This window comes from Lutra lutra, chromosome 11 (assembly GCF_902655055.1).
Source record: "Lutra lutra chromosome 11, mLutLut1.2, whole genome shotgun sequence".
NCBI classification, from domain to species: Eukaryota; Metazoa; Chordata; class Mammalia; order Carnivora; family Mustelidae; genus Lutra; species Lutra lutra.
In genome coordinates, this window is record NC_062288.1 from 78,842,706 (window position 1) to 78,865,162 (window position 22,457).

At 39.1% G+C, this 22,457-nt stretch overlaps 1 protein-coding gene across 2 annotated transcripts in view; it reads right to left on the reverse strand.

Annotated features, from left to right (window-relative positions):
• Positions 1-22,457, reverse strand: part of TSPAN12 (tetraspanin 12) — a 63,413-nt gene that overhangs the window by 23,498 nt on the left and 17,458 nt on the right. For both annotated transcript variants that reach the window (XM_047695099.1, XM_047695100.1), the window contains exon 5: positions 3,713-3,787. In XM_047695099.1, coding sequence (XP_047551055.1) covers positions 3,713-3,787 — 75 coding nt within the window. The remainder of the gene's footprint in view (positions 1-3,712; positions 3,788-22,457) is intronic.

The following is a 22,457-nucleotide window of genomic DNA, read 5'->3' on the forward strand; positions in this document are numbered from 1 at the left end:
GCGCATCACGTGGTGCTTTATCTCCAGTGCCCTGGGGGGAGACTGACGCATACACATCCTCGTCTCACCACACATGTGGTATTATGTTTAGAATGCGTAACTGGGAAACTGGACAGATATCCATATCTGATGTATGTGGTAATACAGACCAGGCTTAGCCAAGCAAGCCTGACACTAATTTAAGATTAGGACTATTTTGCAATCTTATTTTAAAAATAGCAGTATCAGTAGAAGTAGCTTAAAAATTCCTGACCACAAAAGTTTTTTATTGTTTTCCTTTGTTAATTCTCTTTTTTATTACTTGGAAATGTATGTACAAAAGAAAACATGGTAACACTTGGGCACACAACTTTGCTCCTTTAGCCTGACTGTGCGTACTTCATGTTCACATGGTTTCAACAAAATTCAGGGAACTAAACCAAAATTCAAGCTACTCACTAGAAGTTATTATTTCATATCTCTTTGAGTATATAAAATTGGAAATGAAGTAAATCTCTAGAAGTCTATAATCTGAGACAGTTAATCTTATTGACAGGTTTTGCTGAAGAAGGAATCATGAATAGGAGGTGACCACGTATAAACAACAGAAATAACGGGAAACAGACTGATGTCAAATCTCTTGATTTGGTTATTAGAATAGTCTTATTATAAATTTTATTTTACAAAGTAAATATAAGTTGTTTCCCTCTTGTAACCACAATTGATGTGAGACCAAATATGGCAAAAAACAGAGGAGATCACTGAGGTTCTGGCACAAAGTACTGTGATTTGAAGGAAAACACACACTTACTGGATTCTTGCATGGAACAGCTAAGAGCACAAAGCCCATTCTATGCAAAGGCTGGGTCCTGCAAAAGTTGGCAGCTAATAAACTTTAATGGCACTTTTCATTCACACTGCCATTAGTGCAAAAGCAATAAAAAAAATTCTGACAAACTTTTCTTCCAAAGAACCATTTTCCACATTTCCCTTGGAAACAGCCCCAACAGCCCTTGCTTTCTCCAGGTGACTTAATGGGGGAGATTTACATAAGCAAACAGTGGTGTATGCACTCAACTGAAATGGCAGCGTGTATCCATTTAGTACCACCAAGACACCCAGGAGATGGCTCCCTAACTGAATAGAAGGAAGTATTTTCTAGAATTAGATTATATTAGAATCAAAACATTTCCTTTCAAATCCCTTAAATTAATTCATTTCATATTTGTTATAACTTGGGAGATTTAACAAATAATGATATGACAGGGGCATCTGGGTGGTTCAGTGGGTTAAAGCCTCTGCCTTTGGCTTGGGTCAGGATCCCAGGGTCCTGGGATACAGCCCCGCATTGGGCTCTCTGCTCTGCAGGGAGCCTGCTTCCTCCTCTCTCTCTGCCTGACTCTCTGCCTACTTGTGATCTCTGTCTGTCAAATAAATTAAAAAATCTTAAAAAAAAAATAATGATATGACGTAAGAGCTATACAACCGCTTCAAAATCCATAGAAAGTAAATTCATTTCTAAATCCCTTTTTTTTTTAAGATTTTATTTATTTACTTGACAGAGATCACAAGTAGGCAGAGAGGCAGGCAGAGAGAGAGGAGGAAGCAGGCTCCCCGCTGAGCAGAGAGACCAATGCGGGCTCAATCCCAGGACACTGGGATCATGGCCTGAGCCGAAGGCAGAGGCTTTAACCCACTGAGCCACCCAGGCACCCCAGGTAAATCCCTTTTTTTTTTTTTTTAAGATTTTATTTATTTTATTTGTTAGAGAGAGAGAGGGAGCGAGCATGAGCACAGGCAGACAGAGTGGTAGGCAGAGGCAGAGGGAGAAGCAGGCTCCCCGCTGAGCAAGGAGCCTGATGTGGGACTCGATCCCAGGACGCTGGGATCATGACCTGAGCCGAAGGCAGCCGCTTAACCAACTGAGCCACCCAGGCGTCCCGGTAAATCCCTTTTAATTATCAAAAAGAACATAAGGAAAAGCTGTGGTGAAGGATCAGGGACTAATTCTAGGACTACTATCTATTGCTTGAATGTCAAGGAGATACACCTACTTCCTGAAAACAAAAAAATTTAGAAGCAACCGTCTCTTTATCAATGAAACCCAGAAAGGGAGTCTGGAGCCACCAACTACTCTTTCACTCCCCGAAATATATGATGTTTCTAGGGGTGGAGTGAAAATATGATTCTCAAAGACAGCAAGAACATTCCTATTTTAACAGGAGATTTCATTCTGAAGAAAGCTTTTAACTTTATTAAACTAGTCAGAACCTGCCCTGACTTTTCAATTTTTAATAGAAAAAACATCATAAATTCTCTCTTCTTACTAAGAGTTGTCAGATATGGATGGGAAGCAGGAGTGTTTTCGGGCAGGTTTAGACGGGTGGCAGCGCCTAAGCATCGTTTACATGCTAATTAGAGTACGCAAAGTACTCATTAGTCTGTAATTACTGCTTAGCATTCAAAACAGTCTCACAATACAGTAACAGATCCACCGCAGTATCGGTACCGGTACCGAAGGGACTTCACTTTCAGTACTGAAATGCCTCTCTGAAACAAATACAAAATGATCTCCCTCTCTTCTTGAAAGCTTCTACATGTTCAAATGTCAAAGGTTCATCTGGGGAACTTGTCACAAATGTGAATGCCCTGTCCCTACCCCTTCTTCTTCTGCCTTCCCCTCTATTCTGATTCTGTCCTGTAAACTGTCCGAGAACTTCTTGTTGAAAAACATCACCTTCCCAAAACAGAGTTACTCTGTGGTGCTTGGAGGGGACAAACCTGGCCTGCCACGGTGGGAGCAGCCAGCAAACAGACATGCAAAGGAGCTCAACTTCACGGGTGATAGATGCACCATCTGTCACCCGTGAAGCGGGCAAACATTAAGAAAGTCATCACGCCCTGTGTGAGCGGAGGTGAGGAGCAAGTGATACACCCAATGGGACTGGTAAAATCCCCTATCCTTGTTCATTCTCACATCGCTCTGAAAGTTGATTTCAATTCCTAAAATGAAAGAGAAAAATGCCTAAGAGCTGTTTTCATGTAGCCAAGTCTCAAACTGTCAGAGTGTTTTGAGGCTGAAGTAAACACACAGCAACTCTTCAAATATACTTCTTCTTCAAGGAATTTGGCTCAGCTTTTTGGGAACAGAAAATTCATGATTCCTAGTCATCAGAATACAGCTGAGGTGGGCATTTTATGAGGCTTACATGTAGATTTTCAAGCTTTCCCAGTTCTTGTTGTGAATGCGAATCTTTCCTATTATATACTCAGAAGTTGAAAAAATTATTTTAGGACATGTATTTTTTCTGGTCTAGTACATCGATGTTTTAGCAACCTGTGGGATTAAAGACATATAGTACAGCAAATAAAATTATACAAATTATGATTTGGAACTACGCTTTAGACACAGACAAGAAAGTGTTCATTTTCAGAAATACTGGGACCAGCATTGTTATTACACAGGATAAACATTCAAATTAGAGGCACTGGGTGCCTCAGTGAATTGAGCCTCTGACTTTTGATCTAGGCTCAGGTCTTGATCTCCTAGTCATGAATTTGACCCTCACTTTGGGCTCCCCTCTGGGCTTGGAGCCTGCTTAAACAAACAAACAAATAAACAAAAAAACATTCAAAATCACAGTCATGTGCCTAAATAACTCCAAAGTATATGATTCAAAAGGCTGAGCTGAGTATTGTTCCAGATCGTGACTATACCCCACTTTGAACTCACCATAATTTCCTGCTCATATGTCCAAACACCACAAGCCAGTTCCACACAGAAAATGACAAGCAAACTTCCAAAGTACTGCAGAAGAACAAAAAATTAATGCTGTTAGGATAGAATCAAAATAAAATATGGCCACCAGAGACAAGCTAAATATTATTCAGCATTGTTTACCCAAAGGACAAGTAAACAGAGACACATATTTAAGAAGCTCCCTTGAGAGGAGAGGAGAAAAGTGTCCTCAAATTGAAAGAAATCTACAGGTAATATCTGATACTCACCTGAATGGGACATTTGACTAGTGCTCTATTTATCAAGTACTTTCATAATGCATTCACTCAAGAACCTCGTGAAAGGGATAAGACTACCTCATTTTACAAATGACAAAATTAATGCAAAAAGTAGACACTGTGGGTTGCTCAAGAATGTGCATAGTAAATTGGTAGGGGAGGTCGCTAGAGCCTTATGGCTGTGTTCTTTGTGCCACATGCACCTCGACCCTTCTCTGGTTGCAGAGGTACCTTGCAGAAATAAACAGTAAAAGTGTGAGAAAGAATGAGCTCCCTGAAAGTTCTCTTCACTAATGCCGGCAGAAATAATGGCATCATGGATCTTCTGCTCCTTTTATGTCACTGGGTCAGGGTATGGGCACCTGGTAGGGATGATTATTGACAAACCCCCTTGACTGCAGTGACATCTCCCTGAAGGGCAGGAACTTTATTGTCACAAAGTGGGTGCTCAGTAAGTATTTGTTACTTAAATGATAAATGAAAACAAAGCAGAGTGATAGCCTAGTAGAAGGCTAGGAGCTGCCTTGGGCTGGGTGATCTTTCCGAAAGTAGTTTTTAAGATGAGTCAGTAAAGACAAGGTAAGGCTGATAAGATTGGTGCAGAAGCAATCCAGGAAGTGGAAATGCCAAGTGCCAGGCCACCTTCTGGGTCAAGCCAGTTACTGAAGAACTGGGAGGTAACTAGAGCACACAAGGGGGTGGGATGGGCACAGGGAGTGTAAGCAGAAGAGGATGAGAAGTATAAAGAGCCAGACAGATCTCCAGGGGCAGTAGAAAGGGCTCTGGCTCTTATTCTAAGTGTAATCAAAATCCAGCAGCACGTGACACGGTCTGACATACATTATAAAAACATAATTCTGGCGGTTTTGTAAAAAAAACAACCTGTAGGAAAGCAACGATGTGATCAGGGCAACTAAGTGAAAAATTGCTGAGCTCGGGCGGCAGCAGGGAAATGGGTGGGTGGGGGGAAATGGACTGATAATAAGATTGTGAGCTGTCAAAAACGTGAACGCTGAGTTTCTTTGCTCATGATTTTTGCCCAAAAGGGGAGGGGAAATAAAAGATCTAGAAAATTGAGCTGATTTTCTACTACTCCTATGATTTAAAAACATAAATCACTGCTATTCGTTTTAATTTACTTCTTTCATGTAAAGACAGAAATAATATAGACATGGTTGCATAATATTTTAGAAACTAACACACTGAAAATAAAAATTGGCTCAAAAGATAAAGTAATGTTTTCTTAAGGGTAGCCCACTTTATAAGCACTTTGATTTTCAACATATGCAGTACTCTTGGTCAGCTTCAATCTACTCAAATCTCATTGCCTTACTTTAAAGATTTTTGCCTTAAAATGATGATTAGAAGAAATTTTGTGAACACAGAACTCCAAGTCAGTTTTTCTCCAAACTCTCTTTCATGGTTTATTTAAGAGATTTCTAGACACGAACAATACTACATGTACACCATAGGTTACGAAGAGACCAAATAGTCAATAATTGTATGCTAGATCCATTTTTTTCTACCTTTGATAAGACCCTACCAGACAGTAAGACTTCAGAGAAAAATTACACCATGGGAGAGTTTTGTTTTCCCAAATCCCTAACATATTTTTTTTTTTTTTCAAAATTGATGTTTGGTTATGATGAAAACCAAAGCAGCCTCGAAAAGGCACGACACCCCGAAAATAAAACACAGACATGGCCGCTGCTGCTGGTCGGGAGATAACTTTACTATGCCTTGGGGATCACCATGCAGATTTCTGGATTGATTTTATATCCTTGTAAGTCCTACTTGAGTCACTTCTCTTGTTTCTCGCCTCCTGGAGTCACTGGCCAGTTTATGACGTCTGTACTGCTGCAGCAGAAGGGTCCCGAAAGCAGAAGCAAGGGCGGAGTGCCCAGATGTAAGCAATATTGCAACACCTGAGTCGCTCTGCCAGGAAGCCGCACTGACCACATGCATGACAGCACCTCTCATTTCTTGCGGCGAGCTTTGCCATGGCTTAGCAACACCGTAACTTAAGCGGCCCCAGGAATGCATAAAATACATATAACTAAAACAATCTCTCATTAAAACCCCAAAACCGAGGGGTGCCCAGTGGCGCAGCTGGCTGACCCTCCTCTCTGACCCTCGGTTTGGACTCAAGTCCTGATCTCAGGATTGTGAGATCAAGCCCCACCCCATCCCCCTACCTTGGGCTCCCAGCTCAGTGCAGAGTCTGAGATTCTCTCCCCCTCTGCCCTGCCCCTCGCACTCACGCACACTCTCTCCCTCTCTCTCTCGAATAAATAAATCATATTTTAAAAAAAACAAGCAAACTCAAAACTAAAATTACCCATCATGGGAAGGAGGTTGTCCATATAAGTTGGACACTCCTTTAACTCGGAGAAAACTCTAAAATGATTTTATCCTTCAGATTTCCGGTGATGTTATCTGATGCAAGTTCTTCCATATAAAGCAGTACTTCTGTCTTTCTTCTACTTATACTCAGAAGCACAGATTTATTTGACCTCCAGATTGAAAATACACGTTTTAACCACGCTATAAAACTTTCTTGAACCAAATCAAATCTAAAATTTAATTCAAATCATAAATATATGAATATGAAAATATATATATATATTTTTTCAAATGATGCTACAGCTTTGTGGTCAGCTGCCTTTGCTTTGTTGTCATTGTGTTGGCCTCCCACATCCAGTCTTCTAAGTCCAAGGAAAACATTAAATGCCAAATCCATTGTTAACACGACATACAGAGATCAACTTCATTTATCCCTACTTTTTCTTTTCCAGTGAGCTCCGAGGCCTCAATGGTCATCCTCATAATGATTATAGCACAGAGAATCACTCTACCACTATTTTGTTTAAGGGCTGGATCTGAGCGAGGGATCTGTTAATCCATAGTTTGAACAGAACAAAGCTAGCAAAGAAGAGAGCAACAGCTCCTGCTGACCTCTGCTACAGTATGAGGGTATGAGGTACACACACTACGGTATGTGTCCCTGCAAAGCCATCCGTCGTCCTCGACAGTATTGGGAACATGTATATATCTCTCCTGATGGTGTCAGCCTGTGCCTCCCACGCATCCCCCCTGCGCACACGCCTGGGTGAGACGGTCTGTGGCATCCAGTTGCAGACCAATCTGCCCCTCTAGTCTCCTTGGGTGCTGTCCTTCCTGAATGGTGGGAAAAGCTCAGAATTTGGAGTTGGAAGACTGAAGTCCAAAGCCAGGTCGGAACACACGCTGTGACCTCGAGTGAATCATTAAACTGGCCCGGCTTCAGTTTGCTCGTCTGTGTACCAAAGATAAAAATAAAGCCTTCTTCACTATTATCATCAAGGCTGATGGGACACATGGGAAAGTGGTTTGCAGTTTTTTAAATTTAAACCTGTAAAACATATACAGATGCTGTTCTAAACCATTCTGTGCAGTGCAATCCATAATGGACTTGTCCTCTCTTCTCCTACAGAGAACCTGCATTACAAAGTGACAAGGTCTCTGCCTCATCGTCATTCTCCAGCATTGCCTCTCTGGTTCTTTACCACTTTACTTTTGTCCTTCCCTCCTTGTGTAGCAGCACTCCTCTGTCTGCTGTGCACCAGGCTTCAGAGGCTCTGGCTTTTAAACCAGCTGGCTGCCTCACACACAGGTCACAGAACTTAACTACCAGACCATGGGTTCTGGCTGGCAGACATCTTGTTCTTAAACATGATTTTATCCCCGAAAGCACCTATCTCTAAGCAGCACCTGTCACGCAGCAAGTCGTCAATCAATGTTTGGTGGAAATAATGATCAGCTTACCAATGAGAAAGATTTCCTCGAGATTCTCTAATTTGAACTGAGTTTCCTGCTAACGCTGAACTCCCTTTGACTTCTGCTTACAAATTTAAAAATATCTGAAATACTGCCTCTCTGTTTTACTATTTTTTTTCCTCTAGTTTTACTATTATCTTCCTTGTGCATTGTTCTATGATAATCCAGGGTGCTTTAAGCATTTGGGACAATTTAACGAAGCTAAAGAAAAGGAGCCATGTACTGACTCCTCTGTCTTTCCTCAGCAACTAAGGACTAAACATTTCAAACAAATGAAGAATGAGAAACTGGTGTTTATACAAGGAAATTAGAATGCAATCATTTGCATGACAAACTATTTTGTTTGCTTGGAAAATTATTCAATACAGAGTTCCTTAAAATAGCTAAGTTTCTCTACTGTAATTAAACTAAAATTTGTGTTCTACGAATAAGTTTTATCTTCAAGCATTTGTTCATGAAGAAACTGCATCAAATAAGGCAAGCAGACAAGAGGACACACACCCCCATGATGCATTTAATTAGTGATTTTTCTTTTCTACCAAATCTCTCAAGCTGAGAATAACTACTTCCAGTTAAAAAATGAGAGCCCTCTGGAGGCACCTGGGTGGCTCAGTTGGTGAAGTGGCCGCCTGCAGCTCTGGTTGTGATCCCAAGGTCCTGGGACTGAGCACCCCCCCAAGGCCCCCCCCCAACTCACACATGGGGCTTCCTGCTCAGCAGGGAGCCTGCTTTCGCCCCTCCCCTCATGCATTGGCACATGCTCTCTCTCTCTCTCTCAACCTCTCTCTTAAATAAATAAATACAATCTTTTAAAAAAATGAGAGCCCTCACTGGGTTGGATAAAAGAAGATCAAATAAAACATTGTATGTGAGATTGCTTTGTTGACTCTTTCTTTTTAAACAAGACAGATAAGAACATGGGCTCTGAAATAAAATGGACTCGGGCTTTAGATTCTGGCTCCTTTGCATATCAGTTGGATGAACTCAAGCAAACCACTAAGCCTCAGTTTCCTGATCTGTAAGATGAGAATGCTAAGACTTACATTGTGGGGTTGTGCTAAGGATTCAATTAGGTAGAGCGCTGTTGTGTGGTAAGCATCCCCTAATAGGAGCTATTACATCACAGCATCTATTAGAATATAAACTCAGTGAGGACAAGGGATACCATTTTGGCTTAAATGCTAACATGCTGACTGGCATACAGCAGGTACTCGAGGTCTATTTCTTGGCTCGGTGTACTGGGTTCAGAGGATAATGGTGAGTAACATTGTTCATCTCCTTCCATCAGGAGCACTCTCACCAAAGGACATTCAATCCCACAAGCGGTTTGATAAAAATCTTTACTAAAATCCCTATCCAGTGAGAATATAGCTGGTATTTTTCCAAACATCTTTCTTAGGAAGCTAAGCAGGAAGTGGTGGGTGGGGAACCCAACTTCTTTTTAAAAAGGAGTGAAATCAATTTGGTTTTTTTTTTTTTTTCAATTTGTTGTTTTAAACTAAGATTGGCCACAAAATGTTAAGAAAGGCTTAACCACTCCCTTTGTCCACTGGAAGTATCTGAAGAGGAAGAGAAGGACAGGAAATCCCATCTTCCTATTTAAGTTCTTGGTGACCTGTAGGTAAATGCATCTCTAATAGAAATAGAAGGGATTTATTCCTCACTATTAAAGGTTATTTCATCTCATTATATGTATACCGACAAAATAGGAAAATCTTAAGGAGGTCCTTTCTTAAAGAAACATTTATTTATAAAATGATTTCTTTCTCTGATACCACGCACCCCAGGATTTCCTCCTAAAGAAAGCAGATTAATAAACGTATGCCCCTATCCCTTCACCCTCCTGAAATTTCGCTGAAATAAGAAATAAGGGATCTTTTCTATAAAAGGCATAAACTCAGGGGTAAAGGAAAGGAGACAACAGCAAGTAGAACTTGGAATGTGCAAACTTCTCAGCAGTCCCCCAAAGCTGAAGGCTTAACCAGTAGGGAGGAAAACTGAAAACAACAGAATCCCCTGAAAGCTCAGGTACTGGCAGATAGGTATTACCTCTGGACATGGATGAAAGTAGGGCTGAAAACAGAATGACTTGCTACAAATCTCTTTAGGAAGAAGTTAGACCCCATGTCCCTTTCTCCATACTAGACAGCTGGGTGACTACCCAGACCCACCAATACAGAAGCTGGGGTATTTATCCTGTGGAGACAGCAAAACAGAGGACACTAGAAACAGTGGAAGACAGAGTACAGTACTGGTAAAGAGCACTGAAGTTCAAATTTATATACTTTTTCACAAAGGTTCAAAATTCCTATCAAACCAAAATAAGCTTTGGATTTCTAGTAGGATACTAGAAGCTAAAGGGCAATGGAAGAATGTCTTCAACAAGCTGAGGGGGAAAAATGATTTCTAACCTATAATTCCATAGCAATTAAAATTATCATGAAAACACAAATAGGGCCATTTTTAGCCATATAGACTTTTAAAAATGTACGTCATCTGTATGCTTCTTCAGGAAACTAATGGAAGATGTGTGGACAATGACTTGGAATCTAGAAAACAAGGAATCTAAAACAAGAGTGAGGTAAAGGTAATCACAGAATAGTAAGCAAAGGGATAGCCCATAAGTGCAAGAGTTTCAGTGGGTCTACACTGGAGAGGTCTAGAATGTTCTGAGATAGATTTCTTAAAAAAAAAAAAAATCTACAGAATGCTCCAAATATTTGAATATATAAAGAGAGGAGTTACACCAGAGTGAGTTTAGAGTTGAATTAGACAGAAATACATAAAAATAGAGTTACTAATTCCAAGAAAAACAAAGTATTATTCCAGAAAGAATAATCAAACCCCGTGTTGCCCTGGCCCAGCTGTGAATAGCATTTACATAGTTATAATCTTAAAGACTGGACTATCCGGAGTTATGAGTTATGACGTATCTGTGTCGAAGTGTGATAGGAAGTTTGCATGGGAGGTTGGGGCGTGAGGACAGGACAGGGTGCCAGATCTCCATCTCAATAAGTTCTTCATCATAAGAGGTCAATGGATAGTGCTTAAAGCTAAAGACTAAAAGAGTGTGAGAAGAGTTACATAAAGATGAGATTTAGAGAAGGGTAAGTAAATTCTCAGGGAATCTGCTAAAACAAAATTGAAAGTGGTTACCTCTTAGAGTGGAAAATGGGAAGGTGGAAGACTGCTATTTCTCATAATAAGACTTTGAGAATTAAATTAACTGTAAATTATGAAGCACTCCGGTAAAAGTAAAAGCAAAATTAGAACAAACAATAGTCGCGCTGAAGCCTTGACATGAAAAAGAAGAAAGTTGGAGGGGGAAGGATGATCTATGTTTTATATAGACAAAGTTATTCAAAAGGCTGAAAATTGTAAGTGGCCCAATTATACTTCATGGTTACTGGAACTAAAGGAGGTGGGTGGCAACTGGAAACTTTATGCTCAGGTGCTGTCATCTTTTTGCTCAATGTACCTTCAGTAGCTCAAAATAGGAGTGCTGTAACAAAATACAAAACGTATAGTTAAATGTGATTTATAGACCCAACTCAGAGGTCTCTCTCTTTCACTAGACCTTCTTTGGCAATTTGGATCTCTCCTGCAATATTGCTCATTAAAACCACAATACGGTCTGCTTAAATCAGTGTGAGCTGGAATATTTACCGTGGAAGTTCACTTCAGTCACTGAATTATGAAGCTTTGAACTCTATGTTATGTACAATTTCATTCAATGAGGGAGGCCTAGATTTTAGTTCACTTTCTGGAGAGATATATATGTTTGTATATTCAAGTATTGTGAGTATATAAAATGAAAAGTATATAAAAGTATATTGAAAGTATACAAAAAATCAAGTATATAACTATATATTCAAATATGTGTATGTGAGTGCACACACACATGCACACATAAATGCATGCACAGAGATTTACAAGCACTATATAATTTACTCCTTAAGAAATATTACAAGGGGCGCCTGGGTGGCTCAGTGGGTTAAGCCGCTGCCTTCGGCTCGGGTCATGATCTCAGGGTCCTGGGATCGAGTCCCGCATCGGGCTCTCTGCTCAGCAAGAAGCCTGCTTCCCTCTCTCTCTCTGCCTGCCTCTCTGTCTACTTGTGATCTCTCTCTGTCAAATAAATAAATAAAATCTTTAAAAAAAAAAAGAAATATTACAAAAACATCATTATCTCTATTTCTTAGAAAGAGAAAATGGAGCCATAGGCAAATTCATCCCCAGCTGAGAGACAGCAGACCACTAAGTCTTACGAAGCACAGGTTCTGAGGTCAAGCATCCTAGATTCTGATCCCAGCTTCACCCCTTAATAGTTGGGCAAACCATTTAACTTTTCTGTGTGTCCGTGTCCTCGTCTGTGAAATGGGATAACTGTAGTGCCAACCCCATAGTCTGGTTAGCAGAAGTTGATGGGTCAACGCATGTAAAACACCCAACAGTGGTCAGCACATAGCACGTGTTCTATGAGGGACTGTGGTGGTAGTATTAGCGATACTTCATAAGCCACCATCTCTAGACCCACAACTTCTTACCTTTCTTACCTTTGAACTGATCGGGAATGATTTAAAACCTGATGGCAGGTGATGGACATTGGTGAGAGGGTATGTGCTATGGTGAGCCATGTGAATTATGTAAGACTGATAAATCACAAACCTGGACCCCTGAAGCAAATAATACATTATGTGTTAATAAAAAAACAAAAATGGAAATGAAAAACCATATGTTTCCCTCCTTGATCCTTCCGAGTTGGGAAAAGAAAAATAAAAAAAAAGACTGCCAATAATATCAAAATTTTAAGGATGGCAAAAAAAATTTCCTTTTTTTTCCACCTATGATGGTTATTTAAAGGCACAAAAGCTGCTTCAATTGCAAAGTAAAATCCTTGACAAGTTATATAAAAAATTCCATCTTTTCATGTTTTGAACTTATATTAAGTCAGTCAGATCAGCTTCTTCCCAGTAGTAAAATTAACTTTTCCTTTTATTCACATTTTACAATTTTATAATGAAGTCTGGTGCCATGTAGCCAATGAGTGCTTAACTGTTCGTTAAATGGAACTTTCATAAAAACTCTAATAAGTGCAAGTGATTTATTTTCTTTTTACACCTTTAATTCTTTACTGTTAATAACCAATAATAATAAAATTTCTAAGAAAGTAATATTTGTTTTGTATAAAACATCAAATAATTTTCACTTTTGGGAAAATAGATTAATTTTTAAATTTTTATTTCTAACTTTTATTAGTCTAATAAAAGCATAAAAGCAACATTTCCTAACAAACAAAGCCAATCAATGTATTGAGCGCTTAAATTCAGAGAGTGTTAAATTTTATAAGTAGTTGAAAAATATAGGAAAAATATTTTTGATTACTAAGAATATTTTTATAGAAAATATATTCTATTAATACAAATTAATACAAATACAATCTTCATTCTATCCAGCTTTATAGAGAGAGGAAGCAAAAAAAAAAAAAAAAAAACACCTATATCCAACCTACCACAAATAGACCAGGCACTTATTTTCCCAAACTGCTTTTTTATATTAATGTCAACTGGAAATTAATTTTTACATTAAAACAAAATATAATATTTTCCTTGAACACCTTTAAATAAATTTCTCTGTGTGAGCAGATAATCAACCAAGTATCACAGAATACTTTCAGTAAGAATATATTTCACTGAGAGAAAAGTAAAAATTATAAACACTGTGGAAGTTATTTCAACCTGTTACTTTCTTAATTTATAACTAAAAACTGAGGTCGTTTTATCATAAGTAACATTCAAAGTAATTTGAAACTGGAAAAGTCAGATTTGCTTATCTTGGAAAATTAGTACAACCTGAGATTCCCCTCCCTCCAAATAAAAACAATTTCAAAATATAACATACTTTACTGGACATTTTAATATTTTAAAAACCCGGTGCCTTTTGACTCCTATCTACATGCCACATACTCAGCACTTTTAATAAACAAAAATTTTGATTAAAAGCCTGCATTCATGAAATGATAAATGATAAACTCCAGTCTCTACCCTGTCAAATACTAAACTCTGCAAGATTTCAGCACTAAGTATCCCTATGTCAGTTGTTTATTTTTCCTTTCCTGGTGATTGGAGGTTTAAAAATATTATATTACTTATAGTTAGTAAATAAGAGAATTCCAGTGCCAAATATTTGTACAAGATAATGGAACAGCTGACATTCTGTTAAGAATCCACTGGGACGAAACTACTAACAGTCCAAGAGGACTCGGTGCTTAAAATATATACACCCACACAAAGCCTCCGTTTAAGCCTGCTCTCCAAGCAATGTCATAGGTTTGGTACTTTCTGGCAGCCAATTAATTATTCACCGTGTTCCATGTCTTTCTACAGACTCTACAGACAACGCAACATTAAATATTCCTTCTTCTCAGAATCATAAATGAAATGAGATCAGTCTAATTTAGGAAAATGCCAGAACTGTAAGCCAATTTTTGAAGAAACACAATCTTGTAACTCCTGAACCCCTGCAGAAATTCAGGGTAAGGCACAAACATATGGGCACGCTTTGTCCATGCTTCTGATTGAATAACTATGGAAGAATATTTCTAGTAACTCCTCTTAATGTGCTCCCTTTCAGCACATTTGCACTGGTAATTGCTGAGCTAATTTCTTTATCAAGGGTGTTGCCGAAGCTCAGATTTGTACATATTTGCCTCATGCGCTGCTCAAACTATTTGGGAAATGTGTTACACCAGAATCTGAGGGACTTAGGCAGGGGCTGCGAGTTCCAGGGTCAATGATCTATATCATGGGGGGCAAAACATTAAGGGCGAGGCAGTCAAGGAGCTGAATATGATACCAGACAGCTTCTGCTGCTTTGTAAGCTGGGTCAGCTCATGTCCGCGTGCTCAGCCAGAGCTCCAAAGATTTACAGGGTGTTACTAGTTTCTGAAGTTAGGGCTCTCTTTATATATTTTGGGGCTGTTCCTCAAAATTTGAGACAGGGCTTCCCATCACCAGACCCTGAGCAGGAAAGTGCAAACAGGAAGGAGGCTTAGAAATATCCGAAGCGGGGCGCCTAGGTGGCTCAGTGGGTTAAGTCTCTGCCTTCTGCTCAGGTCATATCACAGGGTCCTGGGGTAGAGCCCTGCATCGGGCTCTCTGCTCAGTGGGGAGCCTGCTTCCTCCTCTCTCTCTCTCTGCCTGCCTCTCTGTCTACTTGTGATCTCTATCTGTCAAATAAATACTAAAATCTTTAAATTTAAAAAGAAAGAAAGAAAGAAAGAAATATCCGAAGCAACAGTAGCCAAAAGAACACCAGACTCAATTCTCATCCAGACTGTGCCTCTTACTCAAACCCAACCGAATGTGGCCCGATCCTTCCCCAAAACCAGAGGGCCAGGAGATCCTTCTTGCAGGCACCTTTATGACAACATCTTTTACAAGACAGTGATGTGTTACTGGGCAGAAAGAGTTTATTCTTTAGTATCAGCCGGTAATTTTTGAACCTATATGTAACTATGTCTGTGAAAGTATCTTCTTCTAAACCACAATCTTTTAATTATTTGACCTTTATTTTCAGACAAGATATCACTTGAACTTATTTTTGTATGGTCTCCAGAATAATCACAGACCCTATTTGTTAAAAAGAGTATTAAAATAAATTGTTCCCTTTAAATTGTACAAATGTATGTATATGAATATTTATTATAAGTACAGAGGTGTGTCTTTTTTTCTTGTTCTGATCAATCTGTTCAAGTAAAAACACTTTCTTCCTGAGCCAAAAATATATTTTCTTCCTCAAAAGAAGAAAGCATATGAACATAACTCAATTCACAGTCATGCTTAATGTTCAGGGAAAGAAAACCCCGTGTGAATAATGATAAAATCTTTAAACTCTAACCAAAATTGTTCAAACATCAATAATTCAGTCTAATTGAGTGAAGACGAATAGTTTGAATTAAATCGCATGAATTACAGAATGATTTTAAAGAAATGCACCCTTGTCACAACAAATATTTGAGCTATACCAATGTTGAAAACTAGAGATCCTCCAAGACCTGCTTTTATAAACAGACCAACGATCATTTGAAGAGAGTGGATCCATTATCTGTGGGTAAATCCTTCACGGGTTTGAGAAGTTTGTTCTTGAACAAGTTAAGCAGTTCTACAATAATCCTCTGATACCAGCCATTTGTTTATGAAACCTTTTCTCCCCCAAGGCTGGAAAATTCCTGCAGCACTCCAAAGAACTACTGTTCTAACCCCTCCCCAAGCATCCTTAAACCTGGCTTGTCTCCCTATGGCACCTTAGTCCAGCACCCAGTTTCCTGGTGCCTACTTCAGCTGGATAACCATATTTTTGCTATGACCCCTGAACTAAACACATCCAGATTAACAGAATTTTTTTTTAAGATTTTATTTATTTATTTGACAGACAGAGATCACAAATAGGCAGAGAGAGAGGGGAAGCAGGCTTCCCGCTGAGCAGAGAGCCCAATGTGGGGCTCGATCCAAGGACCCTGAGATCATGACCTGAGCCGAAGGCAGAGGCTTAACCCACTGAGCCACCCAGGTGCCCCCAGAATTCTTTTTAATAATACACATCTGAAAAAAAAAACTCTAAGATGGAAGATAGACTTCCCCATCTGAGTACCTTTATTTCTTCATCAGTAAAGGCACACTGTTAGAATAAAATATGTCTTCCATTCTCTCTTCTATCATTAAAAAAAGGTTTTCTAAGGGGTGCCTGGGTGGTTCAGTGGGTCAAGCACCCGACTCTTGATTTCAGCTCAGGTCATGATATCAGAGTCCTGAGATGAAGCCCCTTGTTAGGCTCTGAGCCCACACGAGGGTCCAGCTTGAGATATTCTCTCCCTCTGCCCCTATTCAGCCCCCACCCCATTGCCACTGTGCGTGCCCTCTCTAAATAAATAAATAAATAAATAAATAAAATCTTTATAACAAACAAAAAGTTATCAAAATGTGAGGCTCCTTTAGCCCAGAGTGGCTAAAACCAGGTAGCTATTTTCTCCCAGGTAAATGAGCAGAAGGCTCAGAAACAAGAAAGAAGCATTAAGTAGCAAAAGAGAGATCACATGACTCCTAGGCTCACAGAACTTCCAACTGCAGAGCAGGTATGCATAACATTCAAGACTTTCCACAATCTGGTTAAAGCTCACATAGCCAACTCTCCGCCCTGCATACCTGGCACATGTTTACCATATGACTGACAAATGCCCTTCTCCTAATACATCAGGAGCTTCCAAGTCCTATCACAACTGCCCTCTCCACCAGCCTTTCGGTTCCTCCAAAATACCTTCTCCCCGAGCAGGGACCCTTCTGTAAGCCACTGCCTACCTCTGTCTCCCAATTCATCCCTCGTCTGCCCCCCTGAAGAAAATTCAGGGAAAACCACACTTATTTTAGACTAACTCAAATATATTGCTCAACAAATGCTAAGTGATACCACAACACTATTTGTACATTCCAAATAAACGTCAGTGTTTCTGTCATGTGAGCTGAGAAGATTCATTTTAATCTGAGCACATAACCAGGTCCTGTTATCACCCTTTATCTGATAAAAGGGGAATACATATGGATCACAATTCTGAAAAAGTGTTCTAAATCTATGAAATTCCATGAAAAAAGAAACCTTTAATTCATAAGCTATTACTTCATCACCAACTTCATGAGACATTGCATATAAAGTAAATATTAAACATCATTTTTCTAAGAAGTTTATCTGAAAGCTACTTTCCTCATTGGCTGAAATGACACATCTCTGTACTTTTACCTGCGTTCACTTGCCCTCTTGTTTTAACTCTGTACTTTTAGAGAACTGTTTCCCGAGTCATCTAGACAGCCACAGGATTTTAAATGAACATCTACTGTTTTACATTTGCCAAGGGAAGTCAACCGACTGACAAAGCAGAAGCAAATGATGGAGAAAACCCATCACACAACTGCTGAATTCGCCTCCAAGGTACCGTTTGCTGAGTGGGCGACCAGCACTCCTAGATAGGACGGACCTTTCAGTTGCATGTGTTGCCACAGAGATACCTGGATTTAAACGCTGCGCAGACTAATGACATTCATCAAATTAATGGATAGAAATGTACATGGCTTATATTTAACTGACACTATTTCAAACAAATATTTTAAGAAACAACATATAACGAAGCTTAAAATGTTTACCACAACAGAGTACACCTAAATTATGCACGGGTCAGAAATATAAAAGCTTGGGGCACCTGAATGGCTCAGTGGGTTAAGCCTCTGCCTTCAGCTTAGGTCATGATCTCAGGGCCCTGGGATCGAGCCCCACATTGGGCTCTCTGCTCAGAGGGAAGCCTGTTTCCCCCCCTCTCTCTGCCTGCCTCTCTGCCTACTTGTGATCTCTGTCAAATAAATAAAATCTTTAAAAATATATACATAGAAGCTTGAACTGTTCACACTTTGAACTGCAAAGTAAGCAAAAAAGCACTCAAAAATCCTGTCACAACAACAACAACAAAAAAAAATCCTGTCACAAAGACCCAATGCTAAGGGCCGGAATATCACAGAGTTGTCCAGGGTCCCCGTCTCGGACACACTAACTTTAAAGACATCTGCTTATGTGCTTTTCTGGGGCATAATTAGAGTCAGTCAAACCAACATGAGTTGAGGAAACAAAAGAGGTCATGGAATTCTGTGCTGGGCTTCTGGGCATACGAAAGCAGTGGTGAAAACCGAGCCTCTGGACCCAGAAATGCTTGCATCACCTTCAGTTTCCTCTGCCTGAGACCTTTTGTGAGTTTAACAACTAACTTTGAAAATGATAGCTTTTAAAGAATTCACAAGAAAGAAATGTCACAATAATCTGTATGTGTTGAAGAGATGTGTTTCGATCATAGGGAAAGTGCATGAACGTAGAATAATAGCTCATTTCCTGATGTCAAGTAATACAAATATTACTTGCACGTGCAATTAAATATATCCATAATTCTATTTCAGCAAGGTCTACTGGACTCAGCCACCTTCCATCCAGTCCCCAGAGTCTTAGTTCAGACCCCAGCTATGGCTTCGAAGACCCCTGTGTCACTACTAACAGGGCTTCTCAGGGTCTTCAGCCCTAAATGCCAGAAAAACCCATTGGCTCTTCATAGCCCAGAGGACATCAGACTCTCTCCTACAAAGATCTTCACAATCGGACTACTACACGTGCTTCTCGCTGCGCACTGACACTACAGTGTCACATCTAAGTTGCCTAAACTTGCCATGTTCCTTTACTTCTCTGTGTCATTGCACATTCTGTGTGGTTCTAAAGCCCCTTGCCTCCCTGTCTCCATGAGAAACCTCGGACACATTTTCAGTATCTTTTCAAGCTAGCTCAGATAAAGACCTTCCTTGGAAACCTGCTGGAAGTCTCCAATTGCTCCTTATTCTGTGTTCCCACACTTATTTATTTATAACTTTTATGCTGTATTTCGCTTGTTATTTTTTTGTATTCTCCCCTTTCACTTTGTATCTCCAGGGTGGACCACAGACCGGGTACACGATATCTGCTTAAGGAGGGAAAAAGGAAAGAAACGGGGATTAGGAGGGAAGAAGGGGAGAAGGGAAAGGAGAAATAGCTGGACTCCTTGACAAAAGAAGAGGGAACTGTGGCAGAATTTTTAGTTTCTTTTATGATAAGGACATTAAAAGATTATATTTTCAAAGGTTAATTGACTACTGAATGCCTTGGAATTATAAATGAAGAATATTTAAGTCTTACAGAAATAATGCTGATAATCAGTTAAATGTATTGTAACAGTAGCTTGGTGGAGTGAAAAAGCACAGGCCCCTAGCAAGGACTGTATTTGAATGCTAATGATAGCAACTAGGGGCTGTATATCTTTGGGCATCTTTCCTTCCCCCATCTGTAAAATAAGTCTAACCATATAAAATCACAGAGAACAGGGTAAAACACTGAGCAGATGCTGAAGATGTGGTCAATAATATGATGGACCTCGACTGAGAAACATATTTGCTAGGCTATCGCCCAAAATCATAAAAAGAAAATAAAAAAGATATTTAACTTAATAGTTTAATTTTAACTCAATTGCTTATGACTAGCTATATAATTATAAAATTTATAACTACTTGAAAGAAGCCCTTAAACAGAGAGTCTGTAGAAAAGTATTATTTCAAGATCTTCTGGTTTTACATGACGACTTCAACCAACAGAAAAACCGAGGATGGTTCATTTCCTCACGGCCATTAAAAATTTACTTGATTTTCATTAAGGGAATCATTTCAAATCTGGTTCAATCACAGTATATTTTAAGAAAGCTTTACAAGTGCTTCCATATAATCACTAGCCATATGCAAATGTTCTGGGATAATAAAACTGGGGAAAAAAAAAAAAAAAAAAAACCTTCCCTTGGAAACACAAGGTCCTTGGTCTTAAACGTATGAAGTGCTTCCAAGGTAGGTTCTGACCAGTCCTTGACTAAACTGGTTTGCGGGAGGTAGAATGTAGATTAGCATCACACTCTGACAAGTGATGATCTCCTGATGGCGACATTCAGCTGTTGTCGATATTGTAAACATGTCTGCTCAATCTGTTTACATTCCCCTGAGCTGGCTCCATTTTCCTAATGCCTATGTTAATAGGAAGGTAGGATTGCAGTAACAAATGAATTTCATTTAGTCTATAGCTAAAAGCCTTGGGAGTACCCAACTAAGGTTTAAAACCAATTTCCATTAGCTTCCATTTATCTTCAAAAAAGAGAAGGAATTTCTGCTATTAAAATCACTCTGAAAATCACGGCATATTCAAGTTTATTTTACTAGTCATTTTTGCCTTGTTTTCCTAATATAGTTAGAATTTAATTACTCCTATAAATATAAAAGATATATTCTTATAAATACATAGAAGTTTCTGTTCTATGACAATTTCACATTTATTAAGAACAAATCCAGTTAGAGTAGGGTTGCCAGATTTAGCAAATGAAATTCCTGGATGCCTATTTAAATCTGAGTATCAGATACACAATATATAATGTTTTGTAGATATAAATCCCAAATAGTGCATGGAACATGCTTCTACTAAAATATTATTTGTTGCTTATCTGAATTCCTAATTTAATTGTATGTCCTGCATCCAATATGGGTACCTTATATGGGGACCTTAAATTAAGGTATTTTAACAACTTGCAACCATAATTCAATAGAAGGGTCAAAGTTCATGACCAAAGTTCACCAGAAATGTTTTCCTGTGGGTGGCCTCTTAGCCTGCCCAGTTGTTGGTATTTTGGGGGAGTGTTGTGAGGGGACGGTAGGTTGGTTATAAAGACTTGTTTTGAGAGTCTCCCGCATTTTCTTGATCAGTCCAATGAATAAAGATGTTCTGACTTTTGCTTGAGCAGCTCCATAGCCTGACTGGTTTTTGGTAATCATTCAAAAGATATGGCAATCTCAGGGATACTGGTTGTCTTTTTGTTTTGTTTTGAGGTACTGGTTGTGTTAAAAAAACAAAAACAAAAACAAAAAACAAACTTCTTCCAGCTAGTCTTATTTACAAGTGAAACAATACTTCTAATACAGGAAAATGAATGAGTTGGATTGAATGTACTGGACTTTTTAAAATATTAATTAGGATGATAAGCTAAAGGACACAAAGGAAGAAAATGTGAGAGTGTTGCCTTGCAAATATTTGCCAAAGACCTAACATCTTGCCATATTTTGCATTAATGTCCCTCCACTCCTTTATGAAGGCTTTTCCCCTTAAGGATAAAGAACAAACAGGGTTGATGGAGGGAGCTGGCTGGGGGGTGGGCTAAAGGGATGGTGGGGATTAATGAGGGCACTTTTTATGATGAGCCCTGGGTGTTATACGTAAGTAATGAATCACTAAATTCTACTCCCGACACCAATATTACACTATATGTTAACTAACTAGAATTTAAATTAAGATTTGGGGGAAAAAAAAAAGAAGTCATTCTCCTTGAAGTGGAACCCTAAGAGTCAAGCTCATCCTTTTTTTCATTTTATTTTATTTTATTTCTTTTAAAGATGATCATTTTCATATGGGGTTTTAACAATTTCAGTATAGATCCAAACAATAAACCTGCTTGAAGTCAACCCTGGTGTTCAAATAACATCCAAAGATAACGTGGTGAGGATGGCAGTTTACTTCTTGCACCAAAATGAAGATCTGCTTTGATTCTACAATAATTACAGTTTAGTGGGTCAGTCTCCTTCTTGAAAATCTCACTCTGTTCGTGCCTTCCTAGCTCCATCTTCCCTCTGAGAGGCTGGCTGCTCCTAGTTGCACTGTTCTAATGTCCTGTCCATTATTTGATTTAATAAACATTTATTAAAGCTACAGGCAAGGTGAATAGTTCATATTATCAAGTTGTTTGTAGTCTGATAGTTTGAGCTTGTTATAAAAAATATACATAATTAGGGAAATGTGCTAGGCTTCAAAGGTTGAGAAGCATCTACTAGAGACATCGGCAAAGGCCCAATGAAAACGGGCTTGGCAGTCCGAAACACTGAGGTTTGGATCAAAGCTCCATCCATTATTGCTGAGTGACTTCGGACAAATTACTGAACATCTCTGAACCTCATTTATAATTATCTACCTTAGATGATTGTTACCAGGTTGAAGAAATGAAAGAT